The following is a 27,496-nucleotide window of genomic DNA, read 5'->3' as shown; positions in this document are numbered from 1 at the left end:
CATTGAGTTATGGCGTAAAGAATCGCATAGGCGCACAGAGAAAGCGCTCAGACAGGAAGAGAGAAGTAGGGAGAACTCAAATAAAGCCCGAGAAAACGTATTAGTTGAGGAAGGTATCCGAGTAAAAACAGAACAAGTAGACCGACAACGAAACACTCTTATGAATGGTATGTATCCTCTTTTGGCCGAAGGTTTACCTAAGGCCACCCCGGAAATACCGAAAGATTTGCCACCCCCATTACTCCCGATTAAAGCATATCCCAAGACCGCAAAAGATATTTTCCTGTCCTCCTATTTAGACGATGTAGCTCCCGAATATGTTAATGTTCCACCACACACGCCACCTATCGATGGTGCTGAACCCCGAGATCATCCGCCCTCAACTCCGCAACAACAAACTCCTCCGCACAATCCAACAGGTCCATCTGTTTCCACCGCTTTTCCTGCATCCACAGTTTCTACCTTACATCCCACAAATCCTTTCGTGCCTAGCACCTCAGAAGGTGCGACAGGAGGTACGACAGCAATTTTTGCCACACCACCATCACGAAGTAAATCGTCTCTTAGAGATTTAGCAAACCAACGTACACCCCAAATAGCAACGTCCGACATGTTTAAGGAACATCTTGTGGATTGTAGATATGATCCAGTGCCCGGTAAAAATGACAGAATGCTGCTATCATCACTACGTATACGACAAGCTTCACTATATTTAACGACACTACCAGGAATGGTTAATCATCTAGACAATATATATCGCTTTGTCCAAACATGGAATACCAGAAAGTGGATATACAGAGACTACTGTTACGCTTCTTCATAAACTGCTTGATCAGAGACAGAGATAGGTCCGAGGTAGATCAGGATGAAATGCAAGTACTTACCAGATGGGGTCAGAACATATCAGAGGGAAAACATGATAAACAGACGTGTATAGTAGTTATGTGCCGAAAGATCCGCAAAGAAGTAGAACGAATACATAAAGCCAGATTGGAGGCAGACAAAACTGAATCAGAGGGAGAGGAGGAGGAAGAATCAGAAATGCCCACAGGACAATTAGAAACGATAGCTTATGTGGGTAGGGGAAGACCTTGTAACAATACCAGATACTTTAATGATCCGATACGTCCGATACGTCCAGAATGTAACAGACTTTTTCAAGCCCCTATGTTAAATGCAAGATCCCCTGAACACCTATTCCAGGCTGCTGATAAATTACTCCGAGACCGAAGGGGGTATCACATGCTCGATTCCATGGATGAACAAGAATTAGCCAGGTCAGCAGTACAATGGGCTGACAGTTCTGAAAAATACAGTGATGATGCGCTAGCACACACGTTTTTGAACCTTACCCCAGACGAACAGCGTTTAGCTGGTATATACATGATACAACACCTCCTTATATTATATAGAAGCCAACACTCCGATCCTGGTCCCCTACCTGATATACTGATAGAATTACTCACGAACAAATGGAGAGGTTCAGGTACTGATTTAATTAAAGAAATTCTAGAATATCGACACCAGTACATTGTCTTCGTATGCCCAGAACATGTTTCAGTTCCCCCCAAGGAAAGAAGAACGTATCACATAGACAGACAGAATCCCTTACGCGAAGTGCACCCAATCAGAGGTGATGACAATACTTTTAAACGCGTGTTTGTGTACGCGCCCATAACTAAAATTGAATTATTAGAAATGAAGAAAGTAGTACCTAGCCATGACAAAGACCCAGCAGGTTTCCACCGTGAGATAAAAGACATGTTACTCATGGGAGAGTATACTTATCCTGACATTATGAAAATATTGAAAGTTTTATTGCCTGCCGGTATTTACGAGAAACTCAAAGAAAAGGAATGGGAGGTGGGAGACCAAAAGATAGATTGGACAGCATTAGAAAACGAAGAAAAGGCCCGAGCTGCAGGTTCAGGGCTTGGGGAAAAGACTACAGCATTACCAGGATTATTAGTGCAGGTACTACCACGTTTATTGACTACGAAAAAGGAAGACTGGGGTGCAATTTCAGCCTGTAAACAAAAACAAGATGAAGACACTAGTGATTTCTATTCCCGATTTGAAAAATGTTTTGGTATTAATAGTGGCATAAAAGCAAGTAGTGAGTCGTATCCACATCTGTTTGTGACAAAATTAGTTGAAAATTCCCTGCCCCAAGTTAAGAATAGAGTACTGAAATTCGAGAGTACTTGGCAAGGTAACACACCGTCACAGATGTTACAATATCATCACAATAGAATTAGAGAAGAACAAGAACATGAACAAAGACGTATGAAAGACACGAAAATGAAAATGCTTGTTGCTCAGTCAGTTCCAGCTGACGGTCATAAAAAGGGTACGACGCAGTCCAATGATTCAGCGGGTCCCGTTAGAGGGACATGCAACTATTGTAAACAGCCAGGTCATTATATACACGATTGCGCAGTTCTGAAACATAATATCTCTACGGGTATAACGAAAGAGAGACCACGTCCGCCTAGACAGGATCAGATCCAACAACAAGTCCCTCAGCATGCGCAACCTATGCCAGTTCCACAACAGACCGCACCACAACCACAACAACAACCACAACAACAGCCACAGCCTATTGCTGCAACACAAAACACGACACAACAAATGTACCAGTATGCACAAAATGACTACCCAGAGTATCAGCGCTACACATGAAATAGCCTAGAGAGGGAAGTTGGCTTACCCCTTATTGAGGTTCCTGTAGATCAAGAGGGTCCTTATGTACAGAGTCAAGTATTAGGGAAAGACAGAAAGTTTCTACTCGATACAGGGGCAAGCAGAACAACTATCAGTCACAGCGAAGTCCCAGGGGCACCCCTCTCAGGCTCACAAAATATTTCCCTTGGTTTCTCAGGAAAGCCTACTATTAACGAAGTATCGCAACCACTTGCATTCACAGTCGGTCCATTAACACGGACTACAGATCTATTGCTTACTAAATCATGTCCAGAAAACTTGTTAGGTATAAAAACATTGAAGGCTCTAGGAGCTGTAATATGTTGTTCTCCGGAAGGAGTACGACTGTTTTTGCGTGACTTTAAAGGTCACTACGTGTCTAGAGACATGGATCACCGGTTATAGAATCTACCTGCACATTTATGGGCGCAAGGCCCCACTGATGTAGGTTGTATGCACATTACACCATATCGAGTCACACTCAAAACAGGAGTGGTACTACCACGAATGCGACAATACAAGTTACCCCCAGATGCTGTTGTGGCTTTACTGCAAATCATTGACGAGCTCATTGCACAAGGAGTGGTTGTGGAAACCGACTCCAATGTATGTAATTCCCCGATAATCCCGATTCTTAAACGAACTGATCCAAAAGCACCACCAGTATATCGATTAGTTATTGATCTGCGAGAATTAAATAAATGCATTGTACCACAATACCCCGTGGTCCCAGATATCTCTTCATTGCTAAAAGCCATAGATTCAGAAGCAACGTTCTTTACTGTAAATTGATCTCAAGAACGCTTTCTTTAGCGTCCCAATCGATCCGGAAAGCCAATATTTGTTCGGATTCAGTTTAAATGGACTAAGTTTTAAATTTGCACGCGCACCTTAAGGATTCACAGAAAGCCCCAGCATCTATAGCCAAGCACTGAAAAGAGAACTTGACAGTATCCACATGCCAGCTAACACTGCCCTGCTTCAATACGTCGATGATCTGCTGATCACCGCCCGAAGCGAACCTGAATGTGAAAAAGCATCACTGACGGTTTTACATTTCTTAGCCGACAAGGGGCACAAAGTGTCCCCTTCGAAGCTGCAATTCTGTGTCCAGCAAGTTGTGTACCTTGGGCACTTGCTGTCCAAGGGGGGAAGACAGCTTACACCCGACCGTATCCAGTTAATTGTTAACATGCCGCCACCCAAGACACAAAAGGAGGTACGGGCATTCATAGGCCTCACTTCGTACTGTAGGCAGTGGATCCCTCAATATGCATTTCTAGCGAAACCACTCATTCAGTTGACAACACAGGAGGCAGCGACATCGACTGTCCTCCCTTGGACTCAGGAACATACGCAAGCTTTTGAAAGCTTAAAGAAAGCGTTATGCCAAGCACCTGTTTTAGCAACACCATGTTACAGCAAACGTTTTATACTTTTTGTTACAGAACGTGAAGGTACTGCTTTGTCAGTACTCACGCAGGAACAAGCAGGATCACACAAGCCATGTGCTTATTTTTCCAGTACATTAGATCCCGTAGCTCAGGCTCTTCCTGCGTGCCTGAAATCAGTCGCAGCAACAGCTTTAGCAATCAGACAAAGCGATGCCATAGTGTTAGGACATCAATTGACAGTACAAGTACCACACGCAGTAGAGGTTCTCTTGAACCGGACCCAAACACAACACTTGACTATAGCAAGACTGACGGGTTATGAATTGACATTGTTCCAGCCACACATAGAAATCAGACGTTGTAGTACATTAAATCCTGCCACACTTTTGCCATTAAGTGGAACAGACCCATTGGCACATGATTGTATTGAAGTTATTACTATTACGACGAAACCCAGACAAGACTTGACAGATATTCCATTATCAGATCCAGACCTAACATTGTATGTAGATGGTTCATGCATGAGAACAAATACAGGAGAGTTAGTGGCCGCTTATGCAGTCACAACAGATACTGAAATTATTTAAACGAATTGTATCGATACCTTGTCAGCTCAAGCAGCAGAGCTCATCGCTCTGACACAAGCCTGTATTCAAGCCAAAAATAAGAAAGTCAACATATACACAGATTCACGTTATGCATTCGGAGTCGTCCATGACTTCGGCGTGCTTTGGCGAGAGAGAGGTTATTTAACTTCTCACGGTGCCCACATCCAGCACGGTCCCCTTATTCAAGCTCTGTTAGATGCAATACATCTGCCGACTGCAATATCGATTATGAAGTGTAAAGCCCATACAAAAGTGACTGACATTATTTCTCAGGGTAACGACCTAGCTGACAGAACAGCTAAACAGACTGCTCAGAATCAGACTCATACAACTGACACGACAAAGACAATAGTTCCGACACCAACACACTGCATGACAGTTAAGGATCCCGCCCTTGATGTAATTGACATACAGACACATGCTACACCAGAAGAAATAAAGAGATGGACTGAATTAGGAGGGATCCAAACGGATCAAGGATGGATGACGAAGGGAAAATCTATATGGTTTCTTCCTGACTCCATGGTTCAAGTCATCATTAACACAATACATAGTCCAGCGCACCTAGGAGAGAAAGCTATGCTAGACAGTATTCAACACATTTGGTTCAATAAACACTTGCGAGCAGCAGCTAAACAGAAAGTACGTACCTGCATGATTTGTTGTCAGTTCAATCCAGGAAAAGGCGTACCTGTAGAACAGGGTGGATTTCAACCCCCCGATCACCCTTTTGAAGTCCTCCAGATGGATTATATCCAGATGGAACGATGTCGAGGATTCAAATATGTCCTCGTAGTTGTATGCGCTCTTTCCCGGTGGACAGAGGCGTATCCCGTCTCAGATTACACTGCCCCGACTACTGCCAAACAGTTAGTTCGAGAATTCTTCCCACGGTATGGTTTGCCCCGTGTCGTGTACTCAGATAATGGCCAGCCATTCTCATCCGAGCTAATGAAACATGTTTCACTTCTGTTAGGCTATCAATGGAAATTCCACTGTGTCCGACATCCCGAGGCAGCAGGTCTCGTGGAGCGACATAATCAAACTCTGAAAATTAGACTGTCCAAAGTATGTAGAGAAAAAGGTGTCGACTGGATAGTAGCTTTACCAGTTGCTCTCTTTTACATGAGAATGGTAGCACACTCTCGAACAGGGATATCCCCGTATGAGGTGATCTTCGGTAGACCACCAAATATGTGGGGGACGCCTGTACCTCGTAAAATCACTGATGTTGATTGTAATATGCTGACAGATTACCTGGCTTCCTTGATGTCTGCACTACAATCTTGTCGTTCACAGGTAGCTGCAGCTTTTCCCGATAACACTGAGGTGAAGCCCCATGATGTGGTTCCGGGGGACCTTGTGCTTGTAAGGAACTTCGACAGAAGGAACCCGCTGGAGCCTCGCTGGCAGTCGCCCAAACTCGTCTTATTGACCACAAGGACAGCTGTGAAGATTGAGGGACGCAAAGGGTGGTTGCACTCGAGCCATATCAAAAAATGTCATGGACTACCATCCGACTTGAACTTTCAGCCCTGCATTTCCTCACAGACTGACTCAAAACTCCCCCTGGTTGATAAGCCAGAAAAGGAGAATTATAAACTGAAACTAAGGTCTAGCAAGTCAGACAATTTGATTGTTTAAGTCCTCTCCAAGGTGAATCGGTTGAATTTGTCTCTGACATGTATCCTCTAGACCGAAATAGAGAGAGAAATAGACAGAAACAGCTCAAGAAACATGCGTACTGTAAATCACTTCGTAGTCACTGCATAGTGACATTATTAATTATGTTTTCTCTAAGTCTTCTGATTATTATTGCCAGTATATTATTACACATGTATTACCCTATTTCTAAGCGTGCTTTCAATGCTACTGCCGAACATTCTTTTAGCGAATTACCCCCGCATGAGTTGTCCTATAGATTTGCGCTGCGCAACAATACATTCATTAGTATGTTACATCATTCTCATCAGACCAGCAATGCTACAAATTGTTGGATATGTGGCCGACTCCCTCCCTATCAGAAATACAGGGGAGTTCTGCCCCTCTTTCCGTATCCATTCACACACAATGGCTCCTGTGGAGCATGGTTTAGTTTGATTAATTCCCTAGATTCAAATTCAGTAGTTTATCAAGACAACTGGGTTTGGGGAAACCTGAACCTAGTTTTACTTAAAGTCTGCTACCCTAACAAGGAGGGACTTCCCAAAAGAACAGGAACTGATCTAGAAAATGAAGTATATGGATTAGGTAACTTTACACTTAATCTCATGATCCTGAATGTTGAATCCGAAGCTACACCAATCTTGCCCGCTATGTCAGTATTTCCAGTTAGAGGCGAATTATGTGTAAGAAAGAATGGTTCAATACACATGGGCCATAGTAAATGTACCACTGTAATAGAATTCAGTGATAAAGGCAAGTCTACATTTAGAGCTTCTCGTCACTCCTACTTCATCTGTGGTCACACCGCATACATACGCCTACCCCTAGATTGGGATGGTACCTGTTACATTGCATTCCTTCTGCCACCTGTTTTCCTAGCCCCGCCTGATTACCATAGGAATACCCATTTAGTACACAATAGACAGCAGAGAGATCTCCCGATTGTCGACTACACTGAAACAGCATGGGAGCAATACACAGATTTCAATAAAGGTTTCTTTCCCTACATAGGTACAGTCACTAATAGTAAGATGATACGTAGATTAACTAGAACCCTTGAAGCAGTAGTGAATGAAACTACTTCCGCCTTAGGCAACTTAACAGAGGAGCAGTCTGCGATGCGGATTGTTCTCCAAAATCGTCTTGTCCTTGACGTCATCCTGGCCGATAGGGGCGGAGCTTGTAGGGTCATCGGATCAAGTTGCTGTGTTTTCATACCAGAAAACGCGCCGTCAGTATATAAAGCCATAACTCGACTTCATAAGATCGTAAGCCAGATACACCAGAATCCAGGCACCTGGACTTGGTCCGGTTCGTTCTGGAGCGTGTTGTCAGCCTGGGGATGGAGGATCCTATCCTTCCTAGGTATTGGCTTTCTCATTCTATTCAGTTGCTGCTTGTGTCTACAATGTGGGCCAGCAATTTGTGGTCTGTGTGCCACATCGTGTATCCCGCCTTCAAATTTTCATTCAAGATCCCGGAAGAAGAAAGAAGAACAAATGATGCTATATGAACAGATTGATGGATTGATGAAGATGGATATTTCATGAAGGGTCCGTAGGGGACAAGGAGGGAATGAGGAAATATGAATTTTATGATAAGTTATGTCCCCTATCTTAGACCCCTACGGCTCCATGTACATGCTACAAGTACATGTATGTTCCCTCCAGTTCCAGCTATGAAGACGCAAATACATGTGCGTCCAACGTCAACATGTCCTCTTTCAGATCCGCCATGAATGGGTCGAATATTCCATTCCTAAGTATGATTGGCCACCGACTTTATATGGTTCACCTTTCATGTTTTACAGTTCAGGCGAGTAGGCCCTGAATTCTGCCATCAAGCCTTTTCCTGCTTCTGCCTCTGAAATGCTCCAGCTTGGACCTGCATCCGTATCCATGAACTTTGTCCTACTCCCTGCGCGGCTAACGGTGCCTGACGCGGCCTGTTGCCTGCCAAAAACTGTATTCAGCCTTCAAGTTATCTGCTCCGCTCCTCATCCAATGCATTCCTGTCTAGTAGTTTAGGTAAACATCCTTCCAGCTACCGAGCAAAGGGCCCGGCCTCGCTGTCTTTATGCAAGTAATTCATAGCCCCTGTTACCATGGAAGATTCCTGCCCCCTCGCATCTCATGTAGACACATAGACGCTTGTACATGCACTAACAGTCAGTATAGAATAGATTCCGTCCGAGAGACCTTTCCTTTTGGATAAAACAGTTCCTTAAACAAAGATATTAGATACGATTTGGGATTAGGTTGACCTGACCCCCCAGACTTCTGTCTCCACATGTAGAGCTAAATGTCAATTCCCCTTCACCCTCTAGTTGCACGTCAATCACACGTCATGCGGCTGCGCGCGCATCTCTGCCAAATATTTCTGCTGACACTGCAGGATTCTCTTATGGATCCACCCACTTGTGACATCATTTTAAATGACGTTTCTAGTACACGCCTATTATTACGCCTATTTTCATTACGTATGTGTATTCTTATCTGTATTATCAGCTGTTACGCCTCCTGCATCTGTCTTAATGCAATGCTTTTCATATATATATCGTTACTTGTCAATAATGTATTGCCTATCCCTTCCTGAGCCTTCGTGGTGATGGAATATGATTGCCTGGTTCGAACCATAATTCCTTTGTAAGGAATAAAGTCCTTTTCAGAACCTCTAATACCACGGATTCTGCCTCTTATTTTGACTGAGTTATTCTTACTAGACTTTACCGCATAAAAAATAGTACAGGTAATTTAAATATTTACCACAGACTGCCCAAGATGAAAGGGGGTCACCACTTTCGGTAGAAAGGAAGGACGAGGCCGAAGGACAACCTTGTCCGGATGAACAGATAGAAAAGGAGGCTTTGATGATAAAGCCTGGAACTCACTCACCCGTCTAGCCGAGGTGATGGCTACCAGAAAAGCAGTTTTAAGCGTCAGCAGACGAAGAGGACAATTATGAAGAGGCTCAAAGGGAGCGCACATTAGAAATGTGAGAACAAGATTCAAGTCCCACTGCGGCATTACAAAAGGGACAGGAGGGAACGTGTGAGAAATGCCTTTTAGAAAGCGTGTAACTACAAGGGACTTGAAAAGAGAAGGCTGATCAGGAAGCCGCAAGAAGGCAGAGATGGCAGCAAGATAACCTTTCAAGGTGGCCAGGGCAGAGCCCTGCCGGGCCAAAGAAATAAGTAAGAGGAGAACCTCAGAAAGAGGGGCGGAAAGGGGATCCACAGCCTTTGCTGTGCACCATGCCACAAATTTGTTCCACCAGCAGGCGTATACCGTCTTTGTGGAGGGACGCCTGGCTGCCAGAATGATATCACAGACTTCAGGAGGCAAGTCAAATGGCATCAACTGCCGCCGCTCAATCTCCACGCATGGAGGTGGAGGCTGGACAGGTGCGGGTGGAGGACCGTCCCCTGCTGCTGCGACAGAAGATCCTCCCGAAGGGGCAGACGTATCGGAGGATCGGTCAACATACTGAGTAGCTCGGGATACCAGTACCTTCGTGCCCAATCCGGAGCCACCAAGATGACTTGGGCCCGGTCGTGCCTGATCTTCTTCAGCACTCTGGGCAGAAGTGGTATAGGCGGAAAGGCGTACAACAGACCGCAACTCCACTCGTGACGAGCGAGTGCCGCCTTGGAAATTCCAACGCGCAGAACTGCTGACATTGCGCGTTCTCTTCGGTGGCGAATAGATCCAACCAAGGCTCTCCCCACTGCTGAAAGAGATCTTGCGCCACTTCCGAGTTCAGACGCCATTCGTGATCCATCTTGCACCGGCGGCTGAGTTTGTCTGCTCTGGCGTTCAGAGAGCCCGCCAGATGTTGAACCACTAGGGTGATGCCCTGGTGTTCCAGCCACGTCCAGAGGTGCAGAGCCTCCTGACAAAGGGTCCACGACCCCACCCCGCCCTGTTTGTTGCAATACCACATGGCGGTGGTGTTGTCCGTGAACACCTGCACGACACTTTCCCTGACAGAGGGAAGGAAGGCTTTCAGTGCAAGTCGGATCGCTCTCAACTCCAACAGGTTGATGTGGAGGCGAGACTCCGCCGGAGACCAGAGGCCTCTGATCTCCGCCTTCAGGACGTTGATGGAAAACCCCAGCAAATGCAGGAGATCCGCCGTAGTCTGGAGGTGGGAGACGACTGCCTGGGGCGAGCCCGCCTTCAACAACCAGTCGTCGAAATAGGGGAAGACTGGAACCCCTGATCTGCGCAGATGAGCTGCGACCACCGCCATCACTTTCGTGAACACCCGAGGGGCACTGGTAAGGCCGAAGGGGAGCACGGTAAACTGAAAGTGCTCCTGACCCACCGTGAACCGCAGGTAACGCCGGTGGGCCGGCAGGACGGGGATGTGAAAATAGCGTCCTGCAAGTCCAACGCTACCATCCAGTCTCCAGGGTCTAGGGCAGCTAGAACCTGACCCAAAGTTAACATTTTGAACCTTTCCTTCCGGAGGAAGGCATGGACGTTCCGGAGGTCCAAGATAGGGCGCAGGCCCCCTTTGCCCTTCTTGGGCACCAGAAAGTAGTGGGAATAACAACCACGACCTACTTCTGGGCTCGGAACGCGCTCAACGGCCCCCTTGGCCAAGAGGGCCGAAACTTCCTCGTGGAGAAGATTCAAATGATCCCCCGAGATACGGTGGTGCTGCGGTGGCATGGCTGGAGGGGTCGTCTCGAAGGGGAGGGAGTAGCCCCTTCGGACGATTTGCAGCACCCACCTGTCCGATGTGATGGACCGCCAGTGGAGCAGGTGATGGCGAACTCTGCCGCCCACTGGCGTGGAATGGGCCTGAAAGCTCGGACTAGGAAGGCTTTGAGGCGGATGCTGCCGGGGTGGATGTGGGCTGACCGCGTCGTCCTCCAGAACCGCCTCGGCGGAAACCACGTCCGCGCCCAGGTTGGTTCTGCGGCTGGTGGCTAGGCGTACGTGAGGAGGCACCCCTTCCTTGGCCACGAAAGGGGCGGAAGCTTGCGACCGCGGGGCTGAGAGGCCCAAGGACTTGGCCGTAGCCCGGGAGTCCTTAAAGCAATTCAGCGCACTGTCCGCTTTCTCACCAAAAAGGCGAGTGCCATCAAAGGGCATGTCCATGAGAGTGCTCTGGACATCCCCCGAAAAGGACGTGGACCGCAGCCAGGCGTGACATGTAAGCGCCACCGTGGTAGAAATCGCCCTACCCAGCGAGTCCGTAGTGTCAAGCCCACATCGGATTGCATGTCGTGCTGCATCCCTCCCATCGGCCAGAGCCTGGGTAAGTCGTGTCTGGACTTCCTCCGGGCACAGGGGCAGCACGTCCTCCACCGTATCCCACAGAGAGTGGGAATAACGGTCCAAAAGACAGGCGGTATTCAAGGACCGCAGACCCAAACTAAGGGAGGAGAACAGCTTTTTGCCAAACTGTTCCAGTCTCTTGGAATAACCAGGCTCTCGGGTGTGGGGTGTTGGGACAGAAAACTGGGGTCGCCCGGAGCAGGGCGGTGGCGCCTGGCGACGTTCCTGTCCACAGGAGGGACTGTGGAGGGCTTGGACCAGGTGCCCTGCAGAACGTCAATGAGGGCCTCATTGAATTGCAGCAGAGGCTCAGTGGAGCTTGCTGCAGACTGAAGCACCTCAGTGAGGACGTTAGTCCTCACAGCCACGGCAATCAGCTCGAGCCCAAGGGCTGCGGCCACCTTGCGCAGAACCACAGAGAAAGCAGCTCCCTCCTCCGAAGCCACAGTCGGAGGAGAGATGAATCCAGTGTCTGGTGAGGTATCCAGACCACTGGCCTCCCCCAGTTCATCTGCCCAGTCCTGTGACAGTGGAGCCTGAACGGCCATAGGGTCATCGGACCCCTCCCAGTCGCCCCCGTCATCCGATTCCTGGTAAACAGGAGGAAGGAGCGGAGCCGGACGATAGACATAATGTGTCTCTAACGGCGCCGTACGCGGCGTCCATCGACGCCGGATCCGGAGCGGGACTGAACTGGGGCTCGACGCCGAGCGGAGCCGGCGTCGGAGGTGGAACCGGTGTCGACGCCGGCGGAGGATGCGTGACGAGGTCGACCGGCGTCGACGGGGACGAGTCCCTCGGGAACCTGCGGCGTCGAAGCCGCCTGCGGCGTCGAAGCCGCCGACGGCGCCGGGGCCGGAGCCGCCGGCATGCAAGGTTGCCCAGTCGGGTCCGCGGGGCCCGAAGGCGCGCCAGCGGGCGTCGACGGCGGAGCCAGACTCCTCCTGGCCGAGAGGAAGGCACTGACTTCCGCCGGCGTCGCGTCAGTCCCAGGGACCAGTGGGTATGGGGACTTGCGCGGTGCCTGCGGCTCCGCCGGAGCCGCGGGGGTGGAACCACCCTGACCCTCGGCCGAGTCGCGCGACCGGCGAGGGGAGTCCGAAGAGCGGTGTCGCCTCTTGGACTTCTTGGAGTGCTTCGACTTACCCGAAGACTTGGAGCCAGACGAGCGATGATGACGTCGGCTGCGGCTCCGCGACCGATCCTTGGACCTCCTCCTGGACCGGGATCGAGAGGGGCGCGGAGCCGAGTGTCGAATCTCGAGGAGCTTACGGGACCGCTCCCGTCTAGCCTTCGAGGTCAGGGCCTTGCAGTCCGAACACGACTCCGCGTCGTGGTCGAGGCCCAAACAGTAAAGGCACCGGCGGTGATGATCCGTAACCGACATCAAGCGGTTGCAGTCAGCACAGGCTTTGAAACCAGGCATCCTACCGGCACCGGAGTCGAGACAAGATCAAAAAGGGTCAAAAAAGTTAGTCAAAAAAGACTAAAAGGGGTAGCTCTCCCGGATCTGCGCTTACTGGCGCGGAAAAAAGAAGAACTGACGTCAGCGCGCGAGGGCGGCGTCTAAGTACTCCGACGACGTCATTCCGGCGCACGACGCCGACGACGGACGCGGAGCCGCAGACGACGCCTAGCGACGCGCAAGGGGTATTGCTGACGAAAAATCTTCCGGATCCAGTCTGACGCCTGGGGATATTCTAAGGTGAGGAATCTAACTAACGTGTTTCTTTCAGATTTGGCAGACTGTGGCCAATAGCATCCCTTTCAACACTATGGCATCACTCATTGAGCAAGCCGTGAAACTGGTCCACACTTTTTTTTTTTTAAAGAAAATCCACACTAATCTATCAAGATCATTTCACTCTAGCATAGCTTCCCGTTTACCGTCCCGCAATTCAAAAAGTTTACAATCATCCTGAATTCCAGAGTGCTCTAAAACGGTCTCTTGCCATCTACATAAATGCAAGTGGCAGATAACCAACTATACAAGATTGAACGTAGGTATTCCTGAATGAGTAGGACACTCTGTGAAACCTCGTGCTTCTATGCAGTGACAAGTACTTCGGTTGAAGCATATATTTAAACCTCATCCAAAACATCTCATAAAAGACAACACAACCAACATCCTTTCAACAATACACCATTAAAGTATGAACATGAACCCAATGCAACTGGGGCACTACATGGCCTCATCAGGTGCAAAAATCCTGGTATATATTATGCAATATAATAATGAAAGACATTGCAAAGCTTTAGCATAAAATTGCTTTAGGACAATACACATTCAGCCTGATGACCCCTTCACATCACTGTTGCAGTTGTCTTACCTGAGACAAACAGTAAATAACGACTTCAAAAGCCTATAATAGAAGCATTGCTCTTGACTAGCAGATAAGCGTAAACTTCAAGGCTGTAAAAACCAGCCAACCTCAAACCCTAAAAACATTGCCAAATTCAATAGTCTCCAACTAAAACCTGCTATATGATGGTATATTAGTTTTAGTTTTAAGGGCTTCATACTTCAGAAAGAGAATACATTTTTTTTTTTTTAAAAGAGCGCTCATCTGTTCAACAGTGAAAAGAATCATACCGGATCCAAGGTAACTGCCCAAGAGTCCCATACATGCTTTGGGTAAACTGTCTTTAGTTCCTTTTCCACCAAACACTTTATTAAGGATGGGTAATACAGACAAACTGGTCCACAATCTCCAGCCTGACTATGGGGAAATATCTAGACATACAAAACTATAAAAGATATTCAATGCGGATAAATCTTTCTGGAAGAAGGGATGAACAAAAGTTACTTGCCTGTAATCTGTGGTTCTCCAGTATTGGTGTCTTTCATAGATTTACATGCCTGAATCATTCCCCGTTGTCGGAGTGGGAGTCCCATGGTACATAAAAAAAGCAATAATTATGCACATAATAACCATAACATAGGTAACATAGAACCAGGAAGTAAAGCAGCCAGAAACTAAAAGGAAAGAACTTCCACATTTATGACTTTTCCAAGTCATTATAAACAGTCCAAACTGCAGTCAATCAGGCGACAGCACCCTCCAGAATGTTCTCCTCAGAGGCTCAGGCTCTCAGATTTTCTCGCACAAGAGTGATCCAAGTGAAAAGAGCATAAAAAAGCCTCTGAGGGGAGGTGGGTGGGTTGCATGTTAATCTAGGAAAGACACCAATACTGGAGAACCGCAGATTACAGGTAAGTAACTTTTGTTCTTCTCCAGTATTGGGGTATCTTTCATAGATTCATATGCCTGAATCAGAGTAGAAAGCAGTACATCCACAATAATACTCGCAAGATCCTAATTGTAACATAGGCATATGCACAAGAGGTATTGTGCAATAACACACAACGGATCTATATCTATATATATCTATATATATCTATATATATCTATATCTATACACACATATATACATATATATACATATATATTACCTACTGGCGGTCGCCAGTAGGTAGTTATAGTTAGGACCCCTTTTCCATAGGAAATCCGCAACATTCTATTTTGAATAACTTTGGCGCCGGTCGATGAATCCTCGCGAATTTCTCAAAATAGGTGGGGCGCTACGCTCCGCTCCTACCCTGAAAGTCTCGGGGGGATTCGTCAAGCGGGGGCTGAGATAAAAGGGGGGTCCCAAAACGCTTTTTTCCCATGCATTTTTCCATAGGACCTTTAGAACGAGCTACAGCCCGAACGGCTGAACAGAATTACTAGAAATTTGGCAGAGAGGTAGTCCCTATGTCAAGGAAGTGCCTTTTGTAGGTTTGGTGTAAATCTGTTCAGTAGATTCTGAGAAAATAGCCTTTAAATCAATATATATATCTGAGCCCGCTTACGGTACGCTTACCGTACGCGTACGGTGGCGTGCGCGAGCGCGATTCTGATTGGCTCTTAGATCTTAGTAAACATTCGAATCGGCCGAAACCAGGAAGCGGCGGCCGCCATTTTGTCTCTCGCACTGAGTGTTATTTATCAAACATGATGCCCAAAAACATGTTACGGGGCTGTTTTGACAACTCCCTCCCACATAGTCATGTTGAGGGAGTCCCCAAACATCCCCCAAGAGCAAAAACGGTTTTATTTTTTTTTCGGCAATTTCGCCGAGTACGCTTACCGTACGCTTACCGTAAGCGTACGGTAAAAAATAGAAATAAAAAAAACACTATCCACACTTACCCCACCCCCTGTGCTTTTGGTGGCCTTAGGCCACCAAATGTACAGGGCTTATTATATCAGTAAAAAAACGATATTTTGGCAACATGAAATTATAAAATCGAAATTAAAAAAACACTATCCACATTGACCCCACCCCCTGTGCTTTTGGTGGCCAAAGGCCACCAAATGTACAGGGCTTATTAAAGTTGATAAAAACCGTGCACGGAACGCACTGCGTTAAGTGGGCGCGCACGCCTCGAATGGCGTAAAGTAACTTAGCATTTAAAAAACCGTACAAATTCACTGAAAAAACCATAGGTTTCACACACGTTATAGTTAGGAATTAGCATTTAAAAAACCTTGCAAATTCACTGAAAAAACCATAGGTTTCACACATGTTATAGTTAACGGAAATTTTACTGATAAAAAACCAATGAAATTGCCCCGTTATAGTTAGTGCTGGCAACTATAACTCACGCGACCGCAATCTTCTGCTGATGACATATGTGTCTTTATAAAAAAAAATATTTGTAATATATGTATAGCTAAAAATGTATGGAAGAAGACATGGGCAAATAAGTGTCTAAATACAGTATTAGCATCAGCAGAGGATTGCGGTCGCGTGAGTTATAGTTGCCAGCACTAACTATAACGGGGCAATTTCATTGGTTTTTTATCAGTAAAATTTCCGCTAACTATAACATGTGTGAAACCTATGGTTTTTTCAGTGAATATATATATATATATATATATATAGCAATGTTTATAAAAAATAAATAAGCATAGTTGATATGTGTCTGAGGAAACAGTAAAGAGGCGGAGGGAAGAACAGAGGCTCACCTTTTTTAAACAGATTAAGGAGAACTGCTTGTCCCACAGACTTATCTGCATCACTGGCAGCTTCCAAACAGTAGTGCTTGGTAAAGGTGTGCCTGCTGGACCATGTTGCAGCTCTGCGATTTGATGAAGCGGCACACCAGCAAAAAGAGCAGTAGAGGAGGAGATTGCTCTAGTAGAATGTGCTCTTGGAGTGGTTTGTAATGGTCTTCCTGCTTGCTGATGACAAACAAATTGCCGCAGAAATCCAACGAGCTATGGTCTGCTTGGATATTGGGCGTCCCTGGCGTATCCTTCCATAGGCCACAAACAGCTGGTCAGATTTACGGAACAAAGAAGTCCGTTGTAAATAGAATTTCAGACATCTCTTGATGTCAAGGGTATGCAAAGTCCTTTCCGCAGGTGATTGAGGATTAGGAAAGAAAGTCTATAAAATTGTCGGTTCGATTAGATGGAAGTCCGAAGGTACTTTAGGCATAAAACTGGGGTTAGTGCGTAGCACTACCGAGTTCGAAGTGAATTGAAGGAAAGGTGGATTAACAGTGAAGGCATGAATGTCACTGACCCTCCTGGCTGATGTTAAAGCTAATAACAGACACTTTCGAAGGTAAAAATTTCAAATCCACTCTATGAATAGGTTCAAAGGGGTGTCGCATAAGTTGTGAAAGCACCACGTTAAGATGCCAGGATGGAGGTGGGCGGCGGATGGGAGGAAACATTCGAATTCAGAAAAAGGGGGAAGTAGAGGTAAAAGTTAGGTTCACCCTCCACAAATATATCTAGCAAATACGACTATCTGAGCAAGTCCGATAGACAGGAACCTAACTGGGAAAAAAACAGAAGGTGTAGGAAACAATTTGATCCTTAAAGACACCGTTATCTGAAAGAGAAGTATTATCTTTTTCTATAGTCCCCTCACTCACCAGGGTTAAACCCTGGTGAGTGAGGGGACTATAGAAAAAGATAATACTTCTCTTTCAGATAACGGTGTCTTTAAGGATCAAATTGTTTCCTACACCTTCTGGTTTTTTCCCAGTTAGGTTCCTGTCTATCGGACTTGCTCAGATAGTCGTATTTGCTAGGAAACATTCGAAACAATCCCTTATAGAACTGCTGAATGATCCTAGCTGAATAAAGAGAGTTGAAACCATCTTGCCGAAATCTTGAAATAGCCGCTAAAAATACTTTAAGAGTAGAATGGGAAAGGCCTGACCTTGCTAATTGCAAAAAGAATGGTAAAATCTGCTCCGGTTTTGCATGGATTGGATGAATATTGGCAGTTTGACACCACATGCAAAATCTTTTCCATTTAAGTCTGTATGTCTTAATAGTGGAAGGCGCTCGAGCATTGGCTAAGGCTTCTTTACAGTCCGCAGGAATGTTTAAATGAGCGAATTCAAGGTGCTCAGGCGCCAGGCCGCTAATCTCAGAGATGCAGGATCCGGGTGGCAGATCTGTCCGTTCTGGATGGACAGAAGGTTCGGTATTGGTTGAAACTGAATGGGATCGCATTCGGAGAAAAGGAGGAGTTCGGTAAACCAGAACTGGCGAGGCCAACTGGGAGCAATGAGTATTAGGCGACAAGGTTCTCTTTATTTTCCGGAGAACCCTGGGAACCAACGATATCGGAGGAAAGGCGTAAGCATAGATCTGCAACCAATTCATCGAAAACGCATTCCCACGTGACCCCTTGTGGGGAAGCCAACTTGCAAAGAATGAGCATTTGCGGTTCTGACTGGTGGCATACGGGTCTAGATCGGGACGACCCCACTCCTGAAAAATTCGATCCAAAGTTGGTTGATGGAGCTCCCACTCGTGATTGGATACTGTTGACCTGCTGAGGGAATCCGCCAGGACATTGGAAACTCCCGGGACATGAACCGCTGACAGGTTGATCCGGTGTCGTATCGCCCCATCCCAAATTTGTTGGGCTTGTTGAGAGAGCAGGGCGGACCTTGTTCCTCCTTGTTTGTCCAAGTAGTGCATACTTGTTGTGTTGTCCGTCTAAATTAATACTAATGCCCCCAGAATGATGGTGCGAAAAGATTTTAGGGCCAGGAAGATGGGCAGCAATTCCAGGAGGTTGATATGCCACGTTCGCTGCTGGGCATTCTACTTCCCGCTGACCATCAGCCGTTGAAGGTGTGCTCCCCACCCCTCGAGGGATGCGTCCGTGATGATTACAAGACTTGGAGCATCCACTAGGAATGGGCAGCCTGCTGCCATATTCTTTTTGCAAGTCCAGTAGTGTAAGGTTTCTCGCATCTGGGGAGTGATGCGAATGAGATCGTCGAAGGACCCCGAAACCTGTAACCATTGGTCCTTGAGCTCCTCTTGCAGGGGTCTCATTCTGAGACGGCAGTTGGGGACTAAAGTAATGCAGGAAGAAAGCATCCCCAGAAATTATTTGAGCTGCCGGACTGAAACGTACCTTTTTGATCGCAATAGATGGGCACATTTGCAAATCCTTTGTCGCCTTTCGGTTGAGACAAATGCTTTTGACAGGTGAGTGTCTAACGTGGCTCCCAAGAATGTCTTTCTTTGCGATGGGACGAGATGAGACTTATCGAAATTGATGGACAGGTCCAGAGATTGGAAGAGGGACAAACATCTCTGAATGTGGGCTTCCGCGACAGTGAAAGAATTTGCCTTGATAAGGCAGTCATCTAAATACGGAAAACTTTGGATCCCCTCCAGACGAAGATGTGCGGCCACCGGTGCTAGAACCTTGGTAAATACACAAGGGTGCTTAACGTAGTCCGAAAGGAAGGACTTTGAACTGGAAGTCCCTGCCAGCCACTCTGAACCACAAGAACTTTCTGTGTCTGGGTAGAATTGGTACATGAAAATAGGCATCTTGGCGGTCGAGGGTGGCCTTGTGATCCCCCCGCAGAGAGGAGTTGAAGGATTTCTTGAAGCATCCAGAAGGATAACTAAGTATTTGTTTAGGGAGCGAAGATCTAGAATGGGGCACCATTCTCCTGATTTTTTCTTTATGAGGAAAAATCTTGAATAGAACCCGGTTCCTCTTTGTAAGTGAGGGACCATTTCGATCGCTCCTTTTCGTAGCATCAAATTTACTTGGGAAAAAAGCTCCTTGAGATAAGCTGGAGGTGGGCCTTTGGGAGGAAAGTTTGGAGGAATCTTTATGAACTCTAGAACATGGCCTCTGGCCACAATGTCCAGGACCCATTTGTCTGATGTTAGAGTAGACCAATTCGAGTAAAATTGGGAGATTCTTCCTCTAACTTTTAAAGGGGTAGGCGGTACAATAGGTGGCAGGTGGCAGTGTTCACTGTTTTTTAGACATATCCCGTCCGCGGTAGGAGGGCTCTCTCTTATTCTGTGAATAGGAGGTTTTTGGATGTCTGTAGGACTGTTGGCGTTGAGACGAGCAACGTTGGTTACTTTGATAAGATTGGTATGATCTTTGTTGGTTATAACCTCCGACAAGAAAAGGATCCACGGCCCTTAGCGCTCGAAAGGGCGGCTTCCGAAACTGTAGAGTACCGAGAGATCTTGCTGTCTCGGTATCCTTCTTGATGTCCTGCAGGGATTCATCCACATGCTGTCCAAAAAGTGACTCGCCATCTAATGGCATATCAATTATTTTTGCCTGAACCTCCTGGCAAAAAGATGTAGATTTCAGCCAGCCTTGCCGCCGTAGTACTGCGGCACCTGCTAGTTGCCTAAAACCTGTAGATGCAACATCCACGGCCGAATCTATGATTTCAGCAGGGATATGTTCTCCTTCCTGCAGGATCTTTAGTGCTTCCTATTTAGATGGCTCAGGCAACATATCGATGTAGGGAGAAATGTCCGACCACATCTGTCTGTCGTAACGGCCTAAAATGGCCAGAGAATTAGCAGCACAGATGGTAGTCGCTGCCATGGTGGAAACCTTTCTCCCAATAGCATCCAATCGTCTGCTATCCCGATCCGGAGGAGCTGTAACTGGGAAGGAGGGGTTTCTCGCTCGTTGTTGCGCTGCTTGGGCAATAACAGAGTCAGCTTTCGGTTGACCTATGAGGCATGCAGGCGAATTGTCTTGCCTGGTGCCTTATATTTTTTGTCGAGGCGGGGCAGGACCGCAGGAACAGAAGCAGGAGCTTTCATTACCTTCAATCCCTCTTGCCAAATGAAATCAATGATTGAAATAGTCCGTATCTGTTTCCTCGGCTGATCTTTGTAGTCGTATAAGAAACAATCATCCTTTGTTTCCATAGGCAGGAGGAACCTTTGTGTTGCCTTTTCCATACTAAGATGAAAACCTCCGATGTCAACTGGAGGAGAATCGATGGGAGCCGGAGTTGAAGGAGACTGAGTTTGTATTTGGTAATCGTCCCACTCCGTAAGAAGCGATCTGTCGTCCAATTCTCCTTCCTCCCCATCATCGTCCGAGGTGTGAACATCATGAGAATGATGAGAAGGCACCGGAGAAGGTGGTCTGGGTGACCTCAATGCAGAAGAAGTTTGAGGAACAGGTGTTGGTGGAACAGACGAAGCCGATTCAGATGGAGGGAAATGGCGATAATAATCATCCAACATGAACTGTAAATTATTTAACAGAGCCAAAGGCATTTGTGCAGTAGGGATCTTATCTGGAGCTGGACCAACAGTCTCTGGGGAAGGATTTTCCTCCTGATCCTCCTTGTGAAATTTGATGAATAATTCTGAAGGGCTCCTGGCAGTGCGAACTCTGTCATCCTCTTCGGATTCCTCATAATCATCTCCATAATCCAGCAATTGTTCAGATAACTCCAGAGGTACCTTAGTAGGGGAAATATGAAGTGGAGAGAGGGCCTCCAATGAAGATCCACGCCTGTGCAGCAAGGAAGATATCAATGGAGGCAAGTGTGCAGACGTCGTAGACGGTGCAGAAGGTGCCGTAGCCGCTGACCAAACCTGCAACGCTGTGCATGAGGATAATTTTAGCGTCGACGAGGGAGCCGTCGACTAAGTCGTTGTCGACAAAGCTGGTGTCAATGAAGTAATCGTCGACGAGGTAGTCGCCGACGACAAGGTAGTCGCCTTTCGACGACGAGGCGGCTTTCGACGACGAGGCAATCTTCGACGACAAGGCAATCTTCGACGAGGAGGCAGCCGTCGACTAGGCAATCGTCGACGAGGCAATCATCGACGAGACCCTCCTAATCTTCGTCGAAGGGACGTAGATTTCAATTCTTTCGCCGACGAGATTGGCTTCACGGAGACGGATACCAGCGTCGACGGTGATGATGCAGACGACATGATCATCTGAGGTCTCGCCGACGAGAAGGTGGCAGTCGACGCCGTCGTAGCGTCGACGGTAGGTTTCGTCGACAAAGATGTTGTCGTCGATGTTGCCGACGAAGGAACCTTTTTCGGAGGTAAATCCTTCTCAGAAACTCGTTTTGAAGCCAGAGACTTCGCAGTTTTTCTCGGGGGCGTAGTAGGCAGAGGCTTACTTTTAGAAGGTGGAAGAGCCTTTTTTGAGGTGGAAGGCAATTCAGCACCCTTAGAGGTGTGTAGTTTTTTCAACACCTTAGCCCCAGGAGAAGAGAAATCCTCCTCAGCAATCCTCTTCCTAGGGGACATAGTTGTGCCAGAGGCAACACTCCCCACCTCAGATAAGGGGTTGTCTTGATCTTTAATCTTCTGTAGCCACAGAAGTAGACGACCTTCTCGGTCTCTGACGGTTTTTTGAGGGAAGGTTCTGCAGATCTTACAGTCTCTCACCTGGTGATCAGGATATAAGCAGTAAATGCACTTCTTGTGGGGGTCCTCAGAAAACAGCCGGAGCTTCCCACAAGACTCACAAGGTCGAAAGAGAGATTTCTTAGATGAAGACATCATGAAATGAATAATTCCTGAAGAAAATTGAAAAGTACTGAGCAGAGCTCAGGGAGACTCCCTTCACACAACGTGTGGTAGAAAATCTGAGAACCTGAGCCTGTGAGGAGAACATTCTGGAGGGTGTTGTCGCCTGATTGGCTGCAGTTTGGACTGTTTATAATGACTTGGACAAGTCATAAATGTGGAAGTTTTTTCCTTTTAGTTTCTGGCTGCTTTACTTCCTGGTTCTATGTTACTTATGTTATGGTTATTATGTGCATAATTATTGCTTTTTTTATGTACCGTGGGACTCCCACTCCGACGACGGGGAATGATTCAGGCATGTGAATCTATGAAAGATACCCCAATACTGGAGAATGTTACTTGTGCAGAAACTTGGTTGATTTACAGTTGAAGATTAAAGAGTCACTTACCGGTGCCCCTAACAGCCTGTTAATTCTACACTGTATTAAGGGATGTCAATAACATAGGCTCTCACTTACCTTAAGAGTGGGAGAAGCATTTTGGGACCGGCAAGCAAAGTGGGAGGCATGGCTAGGTCCTTTAGATGATGACGAGAGATGCCTGCATGGCCTCAGGGCAGCTGGTTATCTCGGTCTGACTCAAACAGCTTAACTATTTACATACTACCTCTGGTATTCCCCAGTCTGGGGGTGTGCACGAAGTTCGTGCTCCCACATATGGTTTTGCTCCTTGAATGGAGAGGCAGGGCTTCTTCCATATGTTGTGGTAATGCTTTTTCATTGCAACATACAGGTCTGAGATCTTTAACACCCTTTCAGAAATATTAGGAAGGTTTCTGGACACTTCGTACAGAGCAGCAATGTTGGGCATCCTGGAGCACCTGGGAGGTGCCAGAGGGGAACGTGTCCTAATTGTTAAGCGGGAAACTGCCAAATACTGGACATTCCCAACCCATCCGCCACTTGTGGAATGAATGTCAGACACTGTGGTTGCTCCTCCGCTATGGCGGAGGAGCATCGCCCCACTTCTTTTAAGCAGTGCAACTAAAGGAAACATAAAAGGCTAATGACGGAGTTATTATCAATTTATGTTTCCGTGCTGCTTTGCAGGTGGATGGAGCTGCTCCCCTCTCGGAGCAGGGGAGGGGAGGAGTAGTTTGCTCAATCCTAAGTGCACATGACTGTTTGGCGGGCCCCCGGGAGCTGGCCAAACAGTCATGCGCACTTTACACATTACAACCTGCATGGAGAACATGCCCAGGCTTCCATCCCCTAGCGGAGCGTCGAACCATGGCGCCGAGACCAAACAACGCTGCATTGCAGCCTTGTGATTGGTCAGGGGAGCCTAGCTGTGCTTCCTGTTCCTAGAGTCCAACGGAGGAGAGCTGGACCAGAGACTCTAGACCCGGCGGCAAGGACCTTGCCCCATGTGCACGGCTCACCACCCGCAAGCCGTGCCAGCCACCACTGGTCAGACATGGGTTCGTGTGCAGAAGATAGGGAGTCTATAAATATTACATGAGGCTGTCCAAAAAGTACAGTAAAATTTGGAGGAAAAGGTGGAATCATTTTTGACTAGTAAGATGACTGTGCCCAGGACTGATGTCTGTCAACTGCTGAGAAATTTACATTGCCATAGCACTGTACATGTTGTGTTGGTTTATGACAATCCTGTAGGAAAGTAGGCTCTTTCTGGCATAGTTACCTGCACCTTTCGCCTGGTGTCAGTGTGTTTTGACTGTAGCTCACTGGGATCCTGCTAACCAGGGCCTCAGTGACAGTGCTCTCCTCTAAATGTGCTGGTAAGTACTTTGTACACCCCACAATTGTCATACTGGGGTACCACTCTAAGTCCCTAGTATACGGGACTGACGTACCCAGGGCCTTGGTACACTGGGGGTCTCCCATGGGCTGCAGCATGCATTAGCCGCCCATGGGAGCCCACGCAAACTGTCTGCAGAGCGGCCACTGCAGTCTGCATGAAATGGTGCTTGCATCCTTCACCTTGTATATAAGGGTCCCCTCATACCCCGGTCACTGCACTTTTAACCTATAAGTAACCCCTAAGGTAGGCCCTTTAGTCCAAGGACAGGGTGCATGGTTCCAAGTGTATGGGTACCACTACATGAGCAGAGGTACCCCTACAAAGCCCAGAATCCATTCTCTGGACTTTAAGTGCAGGACAGCCATTTTAAAGTATGAAGTGGACATTGGAAAAGCAAGATGGCTGCCCCGAACTTGGTCATGTTTGGTATAAATTATGTTGGAATCCTGCAACTACATCGATTCAAGTGTTAATTGCATGATACCATGTACTGGGGGGGGGGGGGGGGGGGGGGCTCTTTTGAGGACCCCCCCCCCCCCCAATACCTACCTGTGTAGCATCACAAGGTCTGCCTGCCAGCCTGCACTGCTTTGAAAGCTAGACAGTGTTCGGCTCCCCTACTGATGTGCTTAACTCGGCCAGGGGAAGCTGAAAAAAGGATTTCCTGCAAAGGAGAGGTGTGACCACCTCTCATTTGACACCAGACTGCATTGAACTTAACATTTGGTGCCCTCCTTGCATAAACCAGCGTGGCTCCCGCTCTGGCAGGAAACTACCCAAAGGACAGGGGAGTGCCAGCTCGTCCAAAGGGAGGTGTCCAGAGCTCCTCCAGGTGGCTACCCCATTGATTCCTGCTGGCTCTCCTGCATGCTGAGGGCCGGCTCCGACTTACCATTGCTGGGTTAGTCCCACAGACCTTGCTGGTCTGCAACACAGCATCTTTTCCCACACACCATTACTTGCGTTTGCCAAGGCTTGTTGGTGGTCCTGCCGGCCACTGACTTTCCTGCACTTGTCGAACAGCATGGGACTGCTCGTTGACATTTCCTGTGCTAATGCATTGTGGCCTTCCACAGCTGCATCTTCAAGACCTTTGTGCTACAGCAAAATATCTCTAACGGGGGTGTGGTGTGGTGTGGTGTGGTGTGGTGTGGTGTGGTGCGTGTTTTGTCCCTTCTGCTTCAAGGTTCTTTCAGTCTGGATTCCACCGGCCTGGTCCACAAGACTGCAGATGCCGAGCTGCTGATCTTCCACGATCCTCCATTGGCATGACAAGCGGTTCCAACACCACTTCACCCCTAGCATCTGGGCTCCCTGGTGTAGGTATCGTGGTTTCCAGAGTATCCTCAGGTGAGGTGGCTCTCAAACCTTCCTTGCTCCAAGTGGTTTTTTTCGGGGTCCTTTGGGAAGGGTCCTTGAACAGTAAAAATCCAATCGCAACTTACCCAGTGTAACCACTCTGCATCCAGGCACCTTAAGGTCCGTGGCTAGTCACATATAGTGGTTCCATGCTTCCCTTGGGGTCCTTCATTCTGGGGTATAAGTCCTGTTTTGGCAACCATTTTGCATTCCACTATTTTAGTATATGGTTCAGCCCCCCCCATAGATGGCCGATGTGTTTTCGTATACTGGTTACTTGGTTTTGAATTATTTTATGTTTGTTCTTGATATCCCCTGGCTGGAGATATGCCAAGTTAGTGTCTAGGGTGTGTTTAATAAATACAAATAATTTTTATACTCACCTGGTGTAGATCTTTCTTATGTGCCAGCTTGCTTAATGACTATAGTGGTAAATGCACCTGCTTTACACCCTTCTGAATAAGCCTTAGCTGCTCTCCACAGCTACCCCTTGAGAGCTTTGGTTATCAGAGACCTAAACACTATCACTAAGGGCTGCCTGGGCTCAGTGCAGAAGGCCTCACCTATGAAAGACACTATATACAGAGCCAATCTCCTACAAATCCCATAAAAGATTGTTATAAAAAAATAAGGGTGAGAAATAACCTAAACACTACAAAAGCATTCTTTTCAAAATTCATTCCAGACGATACTCGTTTGCGCGGATATAAAATGTAAAAAATATATTTAATAGCTACAAGGTATTGACAATCTTATTTACTTTTGTTCTTATCATATCATTAGCACTTGTAACTAGTTGAAAATGCTATTCGACGATAAAAGTGAACATTAGGTACAGCCCCAAACTCTCAAATAATGAATTACCTGCTTAATGTTAGTCTGGACATTCTCCAGGAGTTGGTCTCTTTCTGCTTTCATGGTTTCTTGAATCTGCTGCAGCTGATGCTTCTCTTGAATTAAAGGTGTTGTGGCTTCTTGCAGATCGTGGAGCTGCTGCAAAACATCACACTTTTCATCCTCCAGTGTTTTCAGAGAAGCCTCACTGACTTTCAATTGCTCTTCCAACTGTTGCACCTCAGAAATCAATCTCTGCTGCAGTTCAGTTTTCTCGAACACTGCACTCTCTTTATCTTTCTTTTCCTTTTGAAGGTCTTCCATCAAAGTGGCCAACTGAAAGATCAAAATAATAATTCAACAAAACCATTCAACCGGACGGGTAAGCTCTGTGTTGGGCTGCTGAATTCTACTTGTTCTCAACAACACCATCGGGTCGCATATGTGTTCTCCATTATAAACTCTGCGACCTACATAAACTGTCTCCTTGGGTAATTACCAACCATATCTCTGTGGCAACACTTTCCCTAAGAGGCAGTTGCCTCAGACAATTTATGTCTTTATGGAAGGGAAAGGAAAACTGTCTGAAGGATCGGACCAAAATTGAGCACTTAAATAAACCATGAATATCATCTGTTGTATGGGCGGGGGGTAGAGGTGGTTAGCCAGGCACCCTACAAATGATGGGGTGGGCAAAAGGCAGTCTGCCTTATTGGGGAGTGGAAAACTGGAATTCCACTGGCAGGGGGGCAGGGAGGGGGGTAAAGGGTGGGGGGGGGGGGGGAGGGATAGTTGGGAATTTATATGTTATAGTTGCACAAGTTACTACTTGTGTAACGATATATCTCTAAGAGGCATTAGTTAGTGATAGATTCCTTACCTTAGAATATCCCCAGGCATCAGACTGGATCCAGAAAGTTTTGCTAGCAGTACCCCTGCGCGTCAGTAGGTGGCGTCATGCGGCTCCGCGTCCGTCACTGGCGTCGTAAGACGTCAATGGGACTACTTCG

General features: G+C 47.1%; 1 protein-coding gene across 2 annotated transcripts in view; it reads right to left on the bottom strand.

The window, feature by feature from the left end:
• The window catches only part of CENPE (centromere protein E), a 1,911,253-nt gene that overhangs the window by 1,508,636 nt on the left and 375,121 nt on the right, over positions 1 to 27,496 (bottom strand). For both annotated transcript variants that reach the window (XM_085641421.1, XM_085641422.1), the window contains exon 27: positions 26,517 to 26,822. In XM_085641421.1, coding sequence (XP_085497547.1) covers positions 26,517 to 26,822 — 306 coding nt within the window. The remainder of the gene's footprint in view (positions 1 to 26,516; positions 26,823 to 27,496) is intronic.

This window comes from Triturus cristatus, chromosome 2_2 (assembly GCF_964204655.1).
Source record: "Triturus cristatus chromosome 2_2, aTriCri1.1, whole genome shotgun sequence".
In the NCBI taxonomy this organism is placed as follows: Eukaryota; Metazoa; Chordata; class Amphibia; order Caudata; family Salamandridae; genus Triturus; species Triturus cristatus.
The sequence above is the reverse complement of the archived record's forward strand: the minus strand, read 5'-3'. Positions and strand labels throughout refer to the sequence as shown.